This window comes from Cyanistes caeruleus, chromosome 1 (genome assembly GCF_971803275.1).
Source record: "Cyanistes caeruleus chromosome 1, bCyaCae1.hap1.1, whole genome shotgun sequence".
NCBI lineage: Eukaryota > Metazoa > Chordata > Aves > Passeriformes > Paridae > Cyanistes > Cyanistes caeruleus.
The window spans coordinates 52,287,099-52,306,339 of record NC_141701.1 but is presented as its reverse complement, the minus strand read 5'-3'; the positions used below and the strand labels follow the sequence as shown (position 1 = coordinate 52,306,339).

General features: G+C 40.4%; 1 protein-coding gene across 6 annotated transcripts in view; it reads left to right on the top strand.

Moving 5' to 3' along the window:
* PIEZO2 (piezo type mechanosensitive ion channel component 2) overlaps positions 1–19,241 on the top strand; it is a 286,113-nt gene that overhangs the window by 139,416 nt on the left and 127,456 nt on the right. For all 6 annotated transcript variants that reach the window (XM_086892756.1, XM_086892783.1, XM_086892749.1 and 3 more), the window contains exon 5: positions 16,060–16,222. In XM_086892756.1, coding sequence (XP_086748882.1) covers positions 16,060–16,222 — 163 coding nt within the window. The remainder of the gene's footprint in view (positions 1–16,059; positions 16,223–19,241) is intronic.

The following is a 19,241-nucleotide window of genomic DNA, read 5'->3' as shown; positions in this document are numbered from 1 at the left end:
ATGGTTTTCCAAAGTGACATCCCCCTCTTCTCTCCCCACTCTCTGGTGATTTAGTGTAAAGAATAAATATATGTATGAAATATAAAATCTTATCCTGATACCATGCTCCATAATTTCAGGCTTTTTTTCACATACAGCTGAATCCTACAGTCCTTTCTTGGGCAAGGCTCCCACTGACATAATTTTGGGAGATTTGCCTTAGCCAGGGGCTGCATGAGGCTGTATGATCTGATGCTTGAGAGCTTATTTTAAAGGAAGCAGTTCAAATGCATTTCACAAATATTGAAAAATTTGAGAAGACAAAGAAAAATGGGTGCAATGGTGCAATCAAAGGGACATGGGAAAGCTTAGCCAGGCACATCTTTCACCATTTTGGAAAAGAAATAGCTATATATTCTGTATAGTTGTTTTGGTCACCTGTCCCACAGAGCACTTAAGCAAGTGCTGAACTTTTCAGTGCCCAAGCATGCCCCTTTGCTTTGGCAGGGCTCTCTACCACAGCATAGCATCCTTGAATCGCCTCAAATCAGAGAAGTTAAATTAATTGATGATTTGTTTATACTTTCTATTCTTAATGTATTATGCCCATCACACTTTTGTGAGAGTTAATGAATGTGAATTTATTCTGCAGCTTTGAATATTCTACAGTTACATGTGCTATTTGAATAGTATGGCAGATAAATGTAATATAAGGAGCAGAGAGACAGAACCAGTTCCACACTTTCCCTTGGGAGGCTGTGAATAAAAGAGCAGTTTATTGCTTGTAACAGAAGTGTCGTCTTCTGGGTGGTATCTCTATTTAATAATTTCTCTGCTGGACAAACATGTCACTAAAGGCTTCATCCTCAGCCCTAAACTGCTTTTAGGGTTTTTAGGGTTAGGATTCAAAGAGCCCCAAAGGCTAGGGGGCACTGCTCCAGGAACACTGGTGATGCAGAAGGTATGACAAGGGGTGCTGCACCAACTCTGAGCCCTCCACACCTTTCATCTGGGCCAAACATGGTACTGGCTACCTCAGCCTCAGCCCCAAGCTCCTAAACCTAGTCCTTCCAGCTGTAACATTGCACTTGTTCTCTTGTGGTGCGATGAACAGCAGATGATGGGGCTTCCCACATGCATGCACTTGTGTTCAGACAAAGGGCAGCACAGGGAGCTGAGTCCTGGAAAGATAGGGTAGAGAGGTTGCTTTAATTGAATTCTCAAAGCTTCTCTCTTTTTTGTTACTTCGTGGTGGCCAGGAATGTGGAATTTGTGCATGTATGTGCTGAAGTATTTGTCTTGTTTATAGTGTAGGAAATGGGGAAGAAATGTGTTTTTAGTTTTATTTGATATATTCTGCATGCCTGAGGTTCTATCTTAAATTGAGTTTTCTTTGCTGCTCTGACAAAAAGCAAGACTTTGAAATAAAAGTCTGAGTTACAGAGAAAGCCAAAATAAAAATTGAATGATATTTGCAAAGAAAAAACCCCGTTGTTTAAAAAGATATGAAGAAAGCTGAAGTAGTTTTTTTTTCACCAACACTGTGACAACTGAAATATTTTAGTCCATATTAAATAGTGAAATAGAAACAATTTAAACTTAGTTTTAAACCAGTCTAACATATCTTGGATTTTATTCTAATGTTAACTTTTGTTCCTGTGTTGCTGTGTGTAGTCACTTCAGTGTGCTCCCTCTGATTCCCTGTTAGCAAACAGTACTGTGTATGGGGCATGCTGTAGTAGCCCATGAAAAAATCCTGGGAATATTTCAAAGCTGCATCCATCAAGAAAGATTTGGACTGGGCATTAAGAAGCATATCTTTACCAAGAGGGTGGCCAAACTCTGGAACAGCTTCCTAGAGAGGAGTTGATGACCCAAGCTTTGTAGTGACTGTCAGCCTGCCAGAGTCATTTGGAGAATGGCCTTAATAACATGCTTTAAATTTTGGTGGTTGAGCAGTTGGATGAGATGATCATTGTAAATCCCCTCCCCTCCCCGAATTTTGCCAGATATAATTTTCAAAAGTTTTGTGATATACTGTCCTAGCTTTTGCAAAACAAACACATTTCTTCCTAGCAACCATATAATAATATGGTAATAGAATATTTTTTAATATATTGCTAGTGATGGTTTTGTAGCCTTTGCGTAGCATACCTGTGAGACAGCAAAAATAATTCACTAAGGGAGACTTTTTTTTTATAGAAGCTTTTTAGGAGATGATCACCACATGGCTAAAAACACTTAGAGTAATTGATTCCTTACTTGTGGGATTTTCTCAAAGCTGTCCTTATTAAGAAATGTGATAAAACTATCACAAAATATGTAAACATTCACTAAAGTAACTTCATTTGTTTTGAGCAGATTTAAGAGATTTTTTTGGGTTTTAGCCCCCCATCTTTATGTTTAAATAGTTGTCTTAATGGTAACATAAACAATCTCTACCTAAAATAATTTTACTATTCATGGCTATTCTCTAGTGTGCATCACTGTAATATGCCAAGAAAGGAATTTCTGCTGGGTTGATTGCAGCTACTTTGCCATCTTCTTTTTAAACAATGTAGAAAGCAACAGTGTGAATTTCCTAGATGTCTGAACACACAGTCCTTAATTATATGCAACTCAGTTGATTTCAAAGATAATGTCTCATGAGAGTAAACATTATTAAACCAGGGCAAAAATTCATTGTTAGTGATATAAATGAATAAACTAGTTTTTAGGAAATACAGTCAATTCTGTAGAATTTAGAGAATTCTAAAGTCTCTAAGTTAGAGAGAATTCAAGTATTAAAAATCCAAGGTGCGCATCCCACCGGGTAGTCCAGAGGAAAATCATATTGTTATACAAATAAATGTTGACTGGGTTTTAATCTCCTCTGTCTGTACAGGCTGAAGTTCAAGAAGCCACTTGTGGGAAGCAGGACAGTCCTGCTTCCTGTTCAGCCTCCTGTGCGCCCACAAAGGGAGCTGGTGTGCAAACATCCTGGAGGCAAATCAATCTCTTAATCAAGTGATGTGCCTGTGATAAACCTACTACAGCTACATCTACTATAGCTGTCTGTAGATGAGAAGATGAGAAGCACCATAGTGTTATTAATTACAAGATGTTTTATGAATAAGAAGATTCCTCACTTTTTTCCTTTTTTTTTGATTTTTTTTTTTTTTAAATGGACTTGGAGAAGTCTGTCAAACAAACCTGAAACTCATGTTTTTATCAGCATGGCTGAAGTTTCCTAACATACACCATAGCATTTCTCTAACAGTAGAGCAAAGGTGTGTTTAGAAGCCAAGCCAAATACTTTTTTAAAACCCTTTTTTCCAATGCTTCCAACACTATGGATAGCTTTTTTACTCATAGTGTAACTCTATCTCAGTCTAGAAGGGGAATGGCTTTAAGCTATCTTGTCTCCAGCATGCCAGCCTGATTTCTGCACTGTGAGAGCAGATCCAGCAACTGTTAGAGATCTGTTTCTGTAGTATGCAGGCAGCCAAGCTGACAGAGTGGGAACAGCAGTGCAGATTTTATATTCATTCCACATTGCTCAACAAACAGCAGCATATCTGTCATCTTCTGTGTCTGGCATATCTTCTTCCCTTCCCTCCCACTGTCACTGCAGTGTCATAACATTTCTTTCTTTTTGATTCAGCATGTTAAAAACTACTATGGTGACTTTTTATTTATTTGCAGTCTTCCTGTAGCTTTAGTGTATGTGTGTGTTTGCCATCTGACTGCATCCCACTGCTATGTGATGACATTGGCAAGTGATTGCACAACTGAAAGATTCATTGCTGCAGCAGATGCAGTCGTGAATGAGCAATAAAAACAGTTGTAACTTTCAAATTAGAAACTCGTCAGTAAAGAAGATAAGCACACAAATGCAAAAAACAAGGATAAAAAGTCATACAAAGATAAAATGATAAAGCCTGGTATAATTAAAAAGGTGAAAGAATATATATGTGGATTCTGTCATAGTGGTTTTGTACATTCATTTCATAATTTTCTTTTGGCTAACAAAGTGTGGTTTTTAAAGTAAGAACCAGTTCTTTTAAAATAAAATACCTATTAGCTGTGCATTCAATGACACTCATTGTGATACACTAGTTACAATAATCCCACTGTGCACAAGTCCTAAAGAGTGGTCAAACACTCTTCATTTTGAGAGCTCTGGAGATGCTCAGAGTGACTAGAAAACTTAGAGAAATAGAATCAGGTATATGAAGCAAAGAATGTAGGTGAGTGAACAGAAAAGTTTAGCAGACTTTGTATTACACAGGAAGATTAGTATTAGATGGTCTGGGCAAATGGTAAGCTAATGTGAAATAGTAGTGTAAAGTGGTGAATAGTTAATCAGACAAAAAATAGAGAAAATTTCCTTCCTTCCTTCCTTCCTTCCTTCCTTCCTTCCTTCCTTCCTTCCTTCCTTCCTTCCTTCCTTCCTTCCTTCCTTCCTTCCTTCCTTCCTTCCTTCCTTCCTTCCTTCCTTCCTTCCTTCCTTCCTTCCTTCCTTCCTTCCTTCCTTCCTTCCTTCCTTCCTTCCTTCCTTCCTTCCTTCCTTCCTTCCTGCCTGCCTTCCTGCCTGCCTTCCTGCCTGCCTTCCTGCCTGCCTTCCTGCCTGCCTTCCTGCCTGCCTTCCTGCCTTCCTGCCTTCCTGCCTTCCTGCCTTCCTTCCTGCCTTCCTTCCTGCCTTCCTTCCTGCCTTCCTTCCTGCCTTCCTTCCTGCCTTCCTGCCTTCCTGCCTTCCTGCCTTCCTGCCTTCCTGCCTTCCTGCCTGCCTTCCTTCCTTCCTGCCTGCCTTCCTGCCTGCCTGCCTTCCTGCCTGCCTTCCTGCCTGCCTTCCTGCCTGCCTTCCTTCCTGCCTTCCTTCCTGCCTTCCTGCCTTCCTTCCTGCCTTCCTGCCTTCCTTCCTTCCTCCTTCCTGCCTTCCTGCCTTCCTTCCTGCCTTCCTTCCTGCCTTCCTTCCTGCCTGCCTTCCTTCCTGCCTTCCTTCCTGCCTTCCTTCCTGCCTTCCTGCCTTCCTTCCTTCCTTCCTTCCTTCCTTCCTTCCTTCCTTCCTTCCTTCCTTCCTTCCTTCCTTCCTTCCTTCCTTCCTTCCTTCCTTCCTTCCTTCCTTCCTTCCTTCCTTCCTTCCTGCCTTCCTTCCTTCCTGCCTTCCTTCCTTCCTGCCTTCCTTCCTTCCTGCCTTCCTTCCTGCCTTCCTGCCTTCCTGCCTTCCTTCCTGCCTTCCTTCCTTCCTGCCTTCCTTCCTGCCTTCCTGCCTTCCTGCCTTCCTGCCTTCCTTCCTTCCTTCCTTCCTTCCTGCCTTCCTGCCTGCCTTCCTGCCTGCCTTCCTGCCTTCCTTCCTGCCTTCCTTCCTTCCTTCCTTCCTTCCTTCCTTCCTTCCTGCCTTCCTGCCTTCCTGCCTTCCTGCCTTCCTGCCTTCCTGCCTTCCTGCCTTCCTGCCTGCCTTCCTGCCTGCCTTCCTGCCTTCCTGCCTTCCTGCCTTCCTGCCTGCCTGCCTTCCTGCCTGCCTTCCTTCCTGCCTGCCTTCCTGCCTGCCTTCCTGCCTGCCTTCCTGCCTGCCTGCCTTCCTGCCTGCCTTCCTGCCTTCCTGCCTTCCTTCCTGCCTTCCTTCCTTCCTGCCTTCCTTCCTGCCTTCCTGCCTTCCTGCCTTCCTGCCTTCCTTCCTGCCTGCCTGCCTGCCTGCCTTCCTTCCTGCCTTCCTCCCTCCCTCCCTCCCTGGAAGTCAGCTCCACAGTATAGGGTTTTTGACATGAGTAAATGTTCTCTACTGACTCTTCCAAGCAGCCAGAAAAATATTCATTTCCATATGCATATGATGAGAAAAGTGGAATGGAGGTTAACACCCCGAGTTCACTGGGGATTTCTGTGGTCTCTACATACTGTCAGAAGGCAAAGGAATATATGCTGTTATTGTGGAACCTAGATGAATTATGGGAACTTATTGAGAAGCCAAGTTTTCCCTTCATGGGCTACCATTCAGGGGAGAAAAAGGCATGTGGGAGGAAAGAGTTGCAGGGCTCAATGCTCACATCTGCTCCAGTTCAGTGCTGCTCAAAATTGGATCAGTCAGCCCCCATATTTCATTTCCTTCTGTAATCTTGACCAATAATTTATAATTGGTATCAGCTGATCATCTGGCTCTCTCTTTCCATGACAAAATGAGTGAGCAAAGAAGTTTATCCTTCTCTTTAGTGTCTCAGAGATGATAAAACTTGGAAAGACAAAAAACTCTATTAATTCTTAATGAAGTCTCTGAAACACCCTTTTAGTCAATCTTGTTTTGTTATTTCTGTTCTGCCTTGTGTTTTTTTGGAAACTGTTGTGGGGACCCATGCAAGTCTAGATACAACTTTTTCAATCATAATATCATGATATTTTTGTGTTGTATCAGCTTTGTTCAAGGCCGAATTCCCGGTGAAGGTGCTCGTAGAGGACCTCTGGAGAGCAGTTGCTGAATCAGAAGTACCACACATGCTGCTACATTCCTCTGCAAAATCATGCTCATAGAGCAGGCCTTCAGCTGTAGATGTCTCTGATCTAGGACTTCCTCTGGTAATGGTGGTGATCCTCAGAAGTACAGTTTCAACAGAACAAGTCAGGGAGGCTTTTCATGCCATTCCCATTCCTCAGTCATTTGGGATTGGTACAGGCTTGTACTTAGCAGCTTCAGTTTTGTGCATGTGCAGAATACTGATGGCCCTTTGAGTTTCTTTGAGCACAAATAGGGTGATTCCTCTTGTTAGTATGATCAGCCAGAGGTGTGAAACCAAATAAGTAAATGGATAACTTGAAGGTAGAGCTCATTGTAGTCTATGGCAGGAGGATGGCAATAATTAAAATCAGTAGTTTCAGAAAAAGGGTAAGAGACTGTGATGCACCCAATATTTTGCCCTGTATGCAGTATCAGTGCAGTCTCACCTTGAGCACTGTGTGCAGTTGTGGGCCCCACGATTTAAGAAGGATGCTGAAGTCTTTCCCTGGAAGAGGCCAACAAATCTGGTAGAGGGGCTGGAAGGCATGTCCTGTGAGGAGTGCCTGAGGACTTTGGCCTTGTCAGCCAGTCAGAGGCATCAGGACAATTCATTTAATAAGATGCTTTAACTTTTGGTCAGTCTTAAAGTGGTCAGGAAGCTGGATCAGGACTGTAGGACCTGTCTAACTGAGCTGTTCTATTCTTTTCTATTTTACTTGGAGACTTAGATTTTCAAGAGAGAGAACTGTGGAAGGTGGTCAGTCATTCTAGCAAATGTTAGAGGTGCACAGTATGCCTGTTTTCATTCTGATACTTCTCTGCCAGCCTCTGCCAGGGATGTTGTATTGGCTGCACATTTATGACAGGAGAATTCCCAAATCTCATGATGGCAGCTTGTAATCTTTTTTATGTGACTCTAGTGGTTAAACAAACAAAAGGGCTCAATAAGGTGCCCAGGTGAGCCTTAGATAAAACTAGGGAGACAAGAAAGAGATCATGAGTCTCAGGGATGTAAATCAAATGGGTAAATTTACTTTCTGCTAACAACTGCAGCATATGTGCAGTCAGCAACCCAATGAGATTAAAGTGAAATGAAGCCTGAAGTGGAACAGGGTTATTTTTAATAAAATAACTTAACAAGAAAATTATTAATTTCTACTACTTTGAAAGCAAAAGCTGAAAAATGTGTGATTATTACTCTGCAGTTTCTAACAGCATGCTAAAGTAGTCTAGATACTTTGTAAAACGAAGAGTAACCTCATGTCACTACAGACTAAGGGATGGTGACAAGTAAGGAAGGTATAATGGAATAGAAAGAAGAAAATTATGGCAAAGCTTTGCCTGAAGTTTCATCATTACTGTTGGATTTGGTACCTCAGATATGTCCTCATTGCTAACTGCAAGTGAGGAGAAAATTTCTCTGTGCTAGAACAATTTCCATGTAGAATCTTTGTTCCTCTGGAACCTGTCATTGTATCATGTGGATCTGATGGTCTGGGCTGGCCCAGCACTCTTAGGCTCTCTTAGAAGTCATCTCTGTTCCGGATGAATCTTATTTATCCAACTGTTTGTGTTCAATTTTCAGGTTGCTCATTTCCTACCACCCCTTGTGCTTATTTTCTTTTCAGCTAAATTAATTTCAGCTAACTTTTCTCATGCCATTTAACCTAGGGATTCAAAGAAAAGAAACATCTGATAGAAGATATTTTATGGCCTGTGCTCCTTGAGCCCTTGAGTTGTGAGACTGTTGTCAGTGTTTTTCTTGGCACAGCCCAGCCTCCTGCAGTACAGTGGTAGCTGGGAGCAGTACAGTGGTAAACCCACCAGCAGCAGAATGTGAGCCAGTCTTTGTTTTAATCTGGAGAGCAATCAGCATTGCCATTAGTATCGAAAAAAACTCTCTAGGATGCATGCTTAACAGTTTGGCTTTGTGTTTTATTTTGTTTTTGTTGGGATTTGCTCATGAGTAAATCATGTGAGATCTCCAAATAGCGATTGGCACGTGAAACAGAAGGGAGCCTGTGGCTGGTGGAGCAGGAACACACCGTGTGCCGGGTCTGACCAGCCTGCGGCAGTGTGCTCACACCGGGCACCCAGCCAACCTGGAGCACGTCAGCTCCTTTTTGCCCAGTTTGGATCTGAGAAATCCCAGGTTTTCCAATGCTAAGATGAGGTAAGAACCTCCCACACTGGCAAAAAACTGCCACAGTTGCCTCCCACACCTGAGAAAGGTCTTTGGTGGCCACACATCCAGCCATTGAGCAGATGGCATCAAGCAGTGCAGGGGACTAGTCCTCTCCCCTCCCGCATGGATGAACCACTCTGGGTGGTGTTTGCCACACAGGGATTGTGTTATAGGCTCCATTTACAGAAAAATTAGAAGCAACATCTAATGACATTGGGATATTTAGTTTGCCACTGATTTCTACTCCACTTCTTGTTTGATTGATGCTGTAGAATTAAACAAAGTGCACCTGGGATGAGGATGTTTCCTTTGGCCAGTTTTAATGGAAATCAGCAGGGGGGTGAGAGGAGATGTTGTACCCATGCCTCTGATGGCTGGAGCCTGCTTCCAGCAATGTCCGTGTGCTGTTGCCTCTAAACCACTGGGATTTTCGGTCAGGTGGTGATGAGAAAGGTTAGATGTTTCTTTCTATCCTGTTATGCTTGATGCTGTGAAGAGAAAGATGGGCATGTCTAGAGCAGGCAGGGTAGACTGGGAGCTATTCATATGGAAGAATTGAGGTTGAATGGTCCCATCTGAGCAAACAGTCACTTGGATGGTTTTAAATTAGAAATGAGTCTTGTGGGACAGAAGGGTCTCCAGTGCAAACACTGAAGTGCAGTGGACACTTCAGATTGAACCACTGGTAGTTGTGTGCATTTCGTCTATATTGGAGAGAACTTGCTGGGTAAAATGACAGTAACTTAAGATGTTGGTTGCTGTAATTGAGGGAAATATTATTCCCTCCTCATCTGCAGCTGACTGGAAAATCTAGATGTGTCTTTTACTTTCTGTGATTATGTTATATACTGGCAACAGAATGAAATGAAAAGTAGCTTGAAGTGATGATCTGTTCATGCTCCAACTAGAGTATGAAAACTGCAGAGAGAGGGAGAAAATATGTTTTGAAATAATCACCGCATGTCAGCCTGCTTCAGATTGTCAGCACTCTCTTTTAGTAAGGACTATTGTGGAACATATGGATATCTGTATGCCTTTATGTAAACACTTTGCTGCCAGTTAGCAAATATTTATGAGCATTATGGACAAATTTAACTGGGAATGTTTTGCAGAGATCAGTGAATACTGAATTAGTGCTTAAGCTAAATCCATACGCAATGAGAGCCTAAGTGAGAAGCTTGTGTGAGAAGCATTCAAAGTTGAAACAGGGAGTTTCTTTAAAGAGTTAAGACCAAAATCCACTTATAGCTGAGGTGTCCTCAGGTCTCTTCTGCTCACTTTGTCTCTGCCTCCTTCTAGGATCACACTCCCATTTTGACCTGAAATAATTTGTGTAGGGGATGGACTTGTCATTTCCACCACTGTGCTGTGGGGCTGGCACACACAGCCCATGGGTGTGGAGGGGATTTCATTCACTTCCTTTTGGCTGTGCAACATGAGTCCTGCTCCACATTTGGAGCTGTGGGACACGGGCAAAGCGAGCTGAATGTTGTGCTGTCACGAGTCTGGCAGTAGTGCAGCTGAGTGCTTCGCGTGATAGCTGAAAATCCCTGCTGAAGTTTAAATCTTCTGTGTGCTGCCCTGGGCAAGCTGGAGTTTGCCCTTTCTTAGAAGATCAATGAACAAAAAGAAACAATGGGTGCTTTAGAAAAGGAAAAGTTGCCACAAACCAATGCTTTACTTATTGCACATGTCCACAATTTCTTAATGTTGAATATTTCATGCAAGCAACAAGGCACCAAAATCTTGGCAATGTACATTTAGTTTCAAATAACTGCTTGCTCTCTCTGCACAGTGGTGTTTGGAAAGCAAATGTTTGGTTAATACGTGGTTAAGCACTTTTGCAATACAGAGTGTGTTCTTCATTGCAAGGTATCCTTTCTGAAAAAGCAAAGTGTACTTTTGGTTTTTGAATCCGCGCAGACATAGTTTGTAAGCAGTGATTTAGATTTTGCAAATACTTCAGGAGCCCTTTGAACTTGTGTGTTGGGTAGGTCAGTGCATGTTAAATATTTTTATAAGTAGTTTTCTATGCATTTTTACTTCCCTCTTCCTCCTACGCATTTACTTTGCACGACCAATATTCTCTGAAAATGCAACTTCAGGTATTTTGGGCAAAACACATGCCATGCTCTGCACAAACTGAAAGGACCATCACATTAAGGCAGTGCAGGAGGGAGAGTGAGCATGCACAGCACCATAGATATTAATATTTCTAAGTTGGTTTTTTTTTTGTGATATAATTTATTTTCAATTTGTTGATGAGCAAGGAAAGGACTCAGGGCAGACCTACTAGTGCTCAGCAGCTTGTAAACTTTACCCACGGCACAGGTTTGACCTGAATGTGGTGGCAAGGTTGCCATGTGAACCAACATCATAGAAAACTTGTCTTTTGAGTCAGCAGGGACAAGTATGGCACCAGGAATACAGACTGTGAGGGTCCTATGTTCACTGAAGCTGCTCAGACTGGGTCTGCAATCCTCAGACTCTGATGAGTAAAGTGGGAGTTTCCCAGCAGAGTATAAGTATGGAGTCAGACATTTCATCCTTATTTCCAGCTGAGAGAGGATGAGGAGCCTCTTAAACTAGCTTCTAGCTGCAACCATTCCCAACACCCTCTTCCAACAGCAAGGATCAGCAGGCACATCTCTAAGGCCATCTCCTTAGTAGCCTTTGGTACCCTCGAAGTTTCTGCTATTTGTGGATCAGAGAGTATACTCGTGATAAACAAATGCACTGTTCATGATAATACATGGCACCTGTGAAATATTGCCAGTCCATGTTTCCATGCTTATGATTCTTGGGTCTGCTTTACCTCCAAACTAAATGTTGGTAAAAGTTGTAGATGAAGCCCATGGGAATTCAGCTGTAAGCATCTACAGTGGTGCATTAATTACCCTGAAATATTTGATCAAATTAAAAATTATCAGATGTTTCACAGTCACCAAACAGATGAATGGAAATTATTAGCATCTAGGCATCTCTTCCTTAGTTTATCACTTGCTAACTGTTAATTCAGTAATTTAATATTAAATTAATTAGAAAGTAAAAAGATGCTATAGAAAACCCCTGAGGGGAAAAGAGGAAAGATGCATGCATGTATGGAAAGATCTAGAATGCATGAATTAGACCCTTGATAACATTCTAAAACTGAAAAAAAACCCCAAACCTTTAAAAGACTTTGTTTACCCAGTATCCAATATAAAATCAAGCTTTTTACAATTCTTTAATCTGGAAGCATTATCTTATTTATTGTCTAACATAAGCTTAACATTGTGATACATTGCTGCATTAATTTTAGTTATGTTTAAGAAAGACTGGTTGTTCTTTCCAGTTTTTGTTTATTTGTAACAAAATAGTAAGTATTTAAAGTTGAAGACTGGTGGCATTCATTTTATGTGTGGTCTATTTTATACATTATGCATGGTGTCTCATGTGTGTTGCTATATATTTCACTTTTTTGTAAAATTGAAACCATTGCAGTTCCAATTCTAATAGCTCTGCTGCCTTTCTGGTTTTATTCTGTAAATCTGAAATAAAGAGGAATTTAGAGTGTCTGCCATTCTAAAAAACGAAATCAGGCCAGATGTGGCAGTATTAACACTTCACTGTTCACCAAAGCTTTGTACATTCAGTAGGAGATGAATTATTTTAGTTTGTGAGTAACAGTTATTCTAGAAAGGCAAAAGGTGAAAATTTAATTTTAAGAAAACTGGAATTTTGATTTCTACAGCTTCAAACAAGAATGTCATGTTTCATTATGCTGGCATTTGTTTTTTTGTTCAACTACCAGGGAGTGTACATGAATTAAGAGAATGGTATTAACATGTGTGTCCATAGCTAACTCTATATTCAATGCAGATAAAGTAGGAAATTTTGCTTAGTTTCTTGAGCAGCAGAGAAATTCAGGAATAGACCACACTGTCCTAGAAGAATTCTGTATATACACAGAAAATACAGAAGATCCCTTTCTAAAGTAGTAACTTTCAAGTATTCAGCTGAAATCAGCAGATGAACACATTGTCTGATGATGAAACTGCCATATTAGGAGTCTGTGGATATGATAAAACAGTTTCACATATTGACAGAAAAGTCAATGAAACTCCTTTTGTCCTACAAAAGTTATTTTTTTTACAGAGTAACTCTTGCAACCCTGACTGTAGTAGGCTCTTCTCTTAAAAATTGTGTGCAGTTTGATTGATTTGGTCAAGGGAAAGTAAAAAAAACCATTTCAAACCCTTAATCCATTTTATGGTGTGAGGGTGTGAGGGTGTGGGGGTGTGTGTTTCTCCATGCTGTTTTCTTCTGCATCCTGTACGAAATAAGGAAAAACTAAAGCTGCCATTTGATGTAATTATACTGCAGAGTATGTTTCTGGCTGAGTTATAAGCTTCAATCAATGGTATCTATTACAACTAAAGCTGCCCTGTAGGTAAATTATTTGGTTTAAGTGAATAACTTATGCTTTACCAGCTGTAGATCAAAGGCTATGACCAATTCATTGAACACCATGAGATTCTTGCAGGGATTTAAAAAAAAAAAAAAAGTTGTTGTAGGAGATCTGAATAGGTTTCCTGTTCTTCTGTTTAACTTCATAGTTTGAAAGCCTCTTTTGGAGGAAAGAGCACAATGTATAGACTGTTATCAAATGCAAAATATGACCATGTGTGAATGCGCAAATAAAGTGAGAAATGTTTGTGGAATGATCACAGTATTTGCCATTCTTTTTTGTATTGCCAGAGACAGCAAATGGGAATAACTGATTTTTGTTTTAGCTTATGCTGTGAAAAAAATTGGGAGCAAATTACTTGGGGTCAAATGAAGCAGTTTATTATTCTGCCATACAGGAGAATATACATTTCTCTACTTTCAAGTGATCTTTTGTTTCCTTTTTAATTATCACACCAAGGTCAATTTGTTTTCCTTTTCGTGGGGAAGTGGGGACAGCATACATTTGCAACTGGTTTTGGTGAATAAACTATTCATGTGCAGAATTTTTCCCTGCTCTGTGGTTAGATATCACTGTTCAGGCTCTCTGTTGCTAGCCTGAGCTGTATGTTACATCTCTCACAACAACACACTAAATGATTTATTTTGAAAGATCAGAAGCACTTGGTTTGGAAAGAAATGTGAGCTGCACCAAGGGCAGGGCTCCCACAGGGGTATCCCCTTAGTTTGGGGAATGGGATATACAGAGGAAGACACAGCGTGGCTCCATGGGAGCACAATGTGAGGAAGGAGAACCTGGTGTGGCTAAGAAACACTGGTACTTGAAGGCTGCCACTTTTTAATTTGTACACATGTGAGTAGTTGAATCTGAAGGACTTCAGAAGTGTGATGCAAAATTAATTTTCGATTTTCAGTTAATTAAGACTCCCGATATGTGTAAAGAAAAAAAATCACTTACAGAAATGTTACGTAGAAGTAATCTGACCCAATTTGCAATGTGAGCCTAGCAAATTTCTCTTGTTCTTATACTAATTAATTCTGGATTGAGGGTGTGTTTCAATTGTTTTGAAAAAATACTCAAGTGAAACTTTCAGAATCAAGAATTCAGATATTTTTTTTTGGCCAGATATTTAGTAAAACCAGTTTAAGAGACTTGTTTCAGCATAGTGATCAGGATTATTGAAAAAAATTCATTAACATTATTATGAAACCCATGTGCTCTGTTGTTGGGAAAAAGATTCATTAAACATGTACTTTTTACCTCTTCCTCCTGAGGTGCAGCCTGGGCTAATATTCAGTGACAGTAAGAGCCACTGTACTGCAAAATGAATGGGGGGCTCATGTCAAGCCTGGATTTTCTGTAATGTTAACCAGAGAGGACGTGCTCTCATAGGCCAGTTGTCTCTACATCATGCTGTGCTGGTCCCAGTGGCACAAGAAACAAGCAATGAGTCCAGTAAGGACTTTGCCATTTAACTCTTTTGCAAGACTTTCAATTACTTAATTCTTTTTCTCTGTTTCAGGACAACTGAAGGCTGTTAGCAAAATATTTTCAAGCTATTTAGCTGCCATACAGTGCATGACGATTCAAGGTTAAGCTGTTGAAACAAACATTAAAGCTAGCTTTATGATCACTTACCTTATTCCCACTTTAAGCATATGTTATTTTGCAAGATACACATCAGTGGAAAAGCTGGGTCAGCAGCAGTGATGGAAATGTTGGATTTGATCGTGGGTGTATGAGCAGACTCACATGGTTCTTGACAGTGGTTGTATTGTAATCACATTAGAGACTTTTTTGATACTCCAGGCCTGCATTTAATCACAGCAGTTCCAGGTAACTGCTTCACAGCTTCTCTTAGGCTTCAAAGCTGCCATGAGGAAAGAGGTGACCTCTTTCTTTGTAAAGACAAAACTGTAAAACAACCTACTAGGTTTTCTACCAGTTCAGGCTGTGAACTGCTCTTGCTCTCATCTATGCCTAAGGAACTATACAGATACCTTACCTGTTCTCAGAACTGATTACAGACATAAAGCCCTACAAAAAAATAAAATTGGAGCTGCATATTTAAAAAGCCTTAACTTCACACTTTCAAATAATTACAATTATATCCTCTCATTAATAGCTGAGAGTTTATTATGTGCATTCAGCAGCTTAATAAACTGTTTGTTGTGTGCCACTAAACCTAAATCCAGGCTCTCCTTTTTAACAGTGAACCAAATTCAGACACCACATCCAAATCCAGAAAGTTGTATTTCCTAGCATAAGCAATTAAATCTGCACAAAAATACAAGTGCAATTGTTTTTGTACATAAAAATCGTCATGCCTTACAGATCTTTCAGAGGAGAAGAAATCTTCCTTGGCAGAGATTGAACACATTAATTAGCATTTAAATATTTGTACTTAAATACCCAAAAATGTAATAAGGTAGTCTGTTGAATAAAATGTATTAACAGTTAACATAATAAAGCATGATAAAATGTTAAAGGCTTTCTGGTTATTCCTCTGTGTGCCAGGAAGAAGGATTAGGGCATACTTAAGGGTGGACACCTTCATCTTTGGTGGACCTGGATGCTGTTGTCTTTGCAAGGAATGCTGATAAAAGGATTGTGCTTCATATAGGTGAATTTCCTAGGTACTCAGCTGAAACCTTGTTGAATTCGGAGGATATTCCTGTATTGTTCTCAAAAAAATTGATTCAGAATTGGGTTAATCAAAATACTAAATATCACTGAAATATGAGTGTGCAAGCTCCCAACAAATAATCACTTATTCTGTACTTCTGGAGAGCAAAAGTATCTGTCTATCTAGAGTTCCTTGATCATCTACATATTTCCCATATTGCAAAGATTTATTACTGGGGGTTTGGGGATTTTTCTTTGCCTTGAGCTTACTTTCTGTTCCAGTTGAAAATGTCATTACAAGTAACAAATGTTTCTTTGTTTTTTTGTTGTTTTTTTTTTCATCCCATACAGTGTGAAAGGAGCAGATGCTGGGAACGTGATCAGACTATTTGTACCAGATATTGGGATGTTCATTGCTAGTCTGACAATATGGCTCATCTGCCGCAACATGTTTCAGAAGCCAGTAACGGAGGATGCAGCACAGTGGAACATGCAGTTTGAAAATGAGGAGATGGTATCAAACACACATTTCTATCTGTATGGCTTTTAGTGAGCTTTGACATTCCTGTGTTCTGAAACGGTTTCAGGAGGGCTGGCTATGTTAAGAAGTAAACTTTCTTTCAGGAAATGAAATGATTGGTTTTAAATTGGAAAAAACTAAATTTATTATGTTGAGAACATAAAACAGAATATGAAAAGTGGTAGATATGCTACAGGATTTTTCAAATAATTTTGAGTCAAGAAACAATCACGAGAGTCTAGCACAAGTTTTTCTTCATCAGAGTTAAATCTGACTCGGTTATTCTGCTACATACTGTTCTCAGTTTCTTAGGTAGCATTCCTATTTCCAAATTTGTTATCCAAGTATAACAGAAGCATCTGAGTGATTATCAGAAATTACTCTTAAAGAACAGAAGAGAGAATGTGTACTAAATTCATGGAAGGGGTTACCTAAACCTTTGGTCATACTGAGCCAGATTGAGAATGATTTGGGGGAATGACAGCTGGAAGTGTTGATGTGTTTGCTGTGCCTTTTACTAGTGGGGAGAAGAGTAGCAGAGATATCAAATGCAGAAAAATCCACAGAAAGAGGAAAACAATTTTATAATGTAAAAAGCCACAGTGGGAATTCAGGCCAGGGTGTAGAGAAATTCGTACTACTAATCTTAACATGTTTTTTATCAGACTGTCTAGCATGGCTTGGGGCTCATTTTCTGTCTTCTTTTACATAAGGGGGGAATGTTTTTTCTTTACTCTCAAAACACCACTTTTAGGGGAGACAATTTCAATTTGCTCATTTCAAATAGGAATTGAACTTTGAAGTGGGTGAAATACTTAGGGGGATCAGTTGCCCATTTTGGTGCCACAATATAGAGTAAAAAGAGGCCTCTCTTCATGTTGCCTAGTTGTCTGGATTATGGCAGTGCCAGAAGCTGGTCAAGTTTCTAGCACATGAGAGATCAATATCAGGACTGTGCTTTATACTCAGTTGCAGTTGGAATTCTTATGGGCTCTCCTGGCAGCTGAGGATTGCCTGAAGGTTGCAGTGTTTTAACTGCACATTGGAGGATATGTAGGGTTTGATGTGCATATGCAAAGCTTTGTGTCTCCTGGAACTCAGTTTTATCAGCTTTAAATCTGCTTTATCGTTGAAACTGTGCAAAATGGATTTTGCAGCAGGCTAGAACTGTGGGCTATACCCAGAAAAGGAAGAACTGTGGCTTATTAGCATGGTTTGTGTTCAGCTCTTGTCTTGAACGAATTTTATTTTACCAAAGTGAGTTCCAACAGACTTCTTTGGTGCTCTTGATCTTCTGAAAAGAAGGTATTCATAAGCACAAAACAGGAATAATCTGATGGCAGCAACTCAGAAGAAAGATGGGCATAGTTTTCTTCCTCTGAAACCAGATGATGCTGTTTAGATATTCACTTTTCCTTTGGTTCAGAGGTGAGCCTGAGGCTGGAGTCTGGGTCAAAGGGAGCTCAGTGTCTTGGAGAGGATGGGTGCTGGCTCCCAGGCAGGGTTCAGTAGTCATTTCCCTCCAGTGCAAGGAAAAAACTGAGCTAACAAGCACTAATTGCATGGCAGAGTGCAGCTTTTCATTGGGCTGGTCCTGGTCTGGCTACCTCAATGCCAAGGAAAGGGTATTCCACAAGGGAGGAAGGTGGGAGAGAAGAAAACTCTGACTGCAGAGAAATATGAATACTGGGCAAATAGAAATATGCTTAAATATGTTATTCTTCACATCAAAACCCAGTGAATATTATTTGTGTTCTGTAAACTGCATGCATTGCAGAATATTTAGTGAACATGGCAGCTGTGTTTGGATCTAGTGACACCCAAAGTTCTATCACAGACATTTTTTTTAAAAAGGGGTAATATTTTCTGTTATGTGAGGGCATCCCAAATACTTTAAGGAATTCTGCCCTTCACAGCCAGGTTGATGAACAGTAATCTGCTGGCTTTTTAAAGATTGAATGAACTGGAGAGTGGAAAATCAAATACCAATTAAACATATTTTTCCACACCTCAGTTTTCTCTTTCAGCTGCCTGCACATAACTGCTAGTAGGAGGAAGAAGCAGAAGCAGATGAATCTGCTAGGAATAAGTATTTGTCAGGACTGACTGTAAGGAACTTAATGCATATGCAGATGAGGCCACTGAATGTCTGAATTTGGGAGAATGTTGGCACGGTCTAAAATGAATCCAAACTATGTAGGTTTCACGTAATTGTCAATTCTTTCTTGGTAGAGTACACTGGAAAAGGGAAGACTTAGTAAGTGACCAGTTCTTTGAATTCTTCAGGAGCTGACTGATGCCTGTGGTTCTATGTTGGTGCAACTCATTACTGATGCTGTAATTCCATTGGATTAGAAAACACAAACTGACTTGCAGCAACAGCTGTCCTACAAAAAGACACTCCAGGAAAAATGCTGAGATTGGTACTGTACCTCCAAGGGAAATAGTCCTGGGTTTGTTTGACCAGTCCTGTAGCCAGTTCTCAAGTCGAAGAGCTCCTGCTGAGAGTTCCTGCCACTAGTCCTCAGAAATTTGTGGTAGAAGATTTCGTTAAGAATGTATCAGTTGATTTAAACAGCCTTAGCAGAGCCTTTAGAGAGGTAATTTTCAGGTTGATAGATGCCTAGCCATGGATGGTTCTATAAATCAAGAAATCAGCACTTCCAAGTCAAAGCAGTGTCTTGCAGCTTTACCTTCTTGCATTAAATTATTTACATTGAATGATTCCCACATCTCTGCTTTGCAGGAGAGTGAAATACTATCAAAAAAGGCTTAATTAAAAGATGAAGGTTAATCTATTTTCTCCTTCTAATATTTTTGTATAGGAAGACCTGTTAAATAATTGGTTTAATACTGCTAAAATTGACTTTTTCAAAGGTCTGTGTGAGCCCATCACATTTCAGTTGATATATGGGCATGCTGTAAAAATGCTTCCAGTTGAGCAGTAGTTTGTGTGCTGTATTTTGGCATGGCAGTAGCCTCCAGTATCCAGCCATGATGGATCATATTGCTT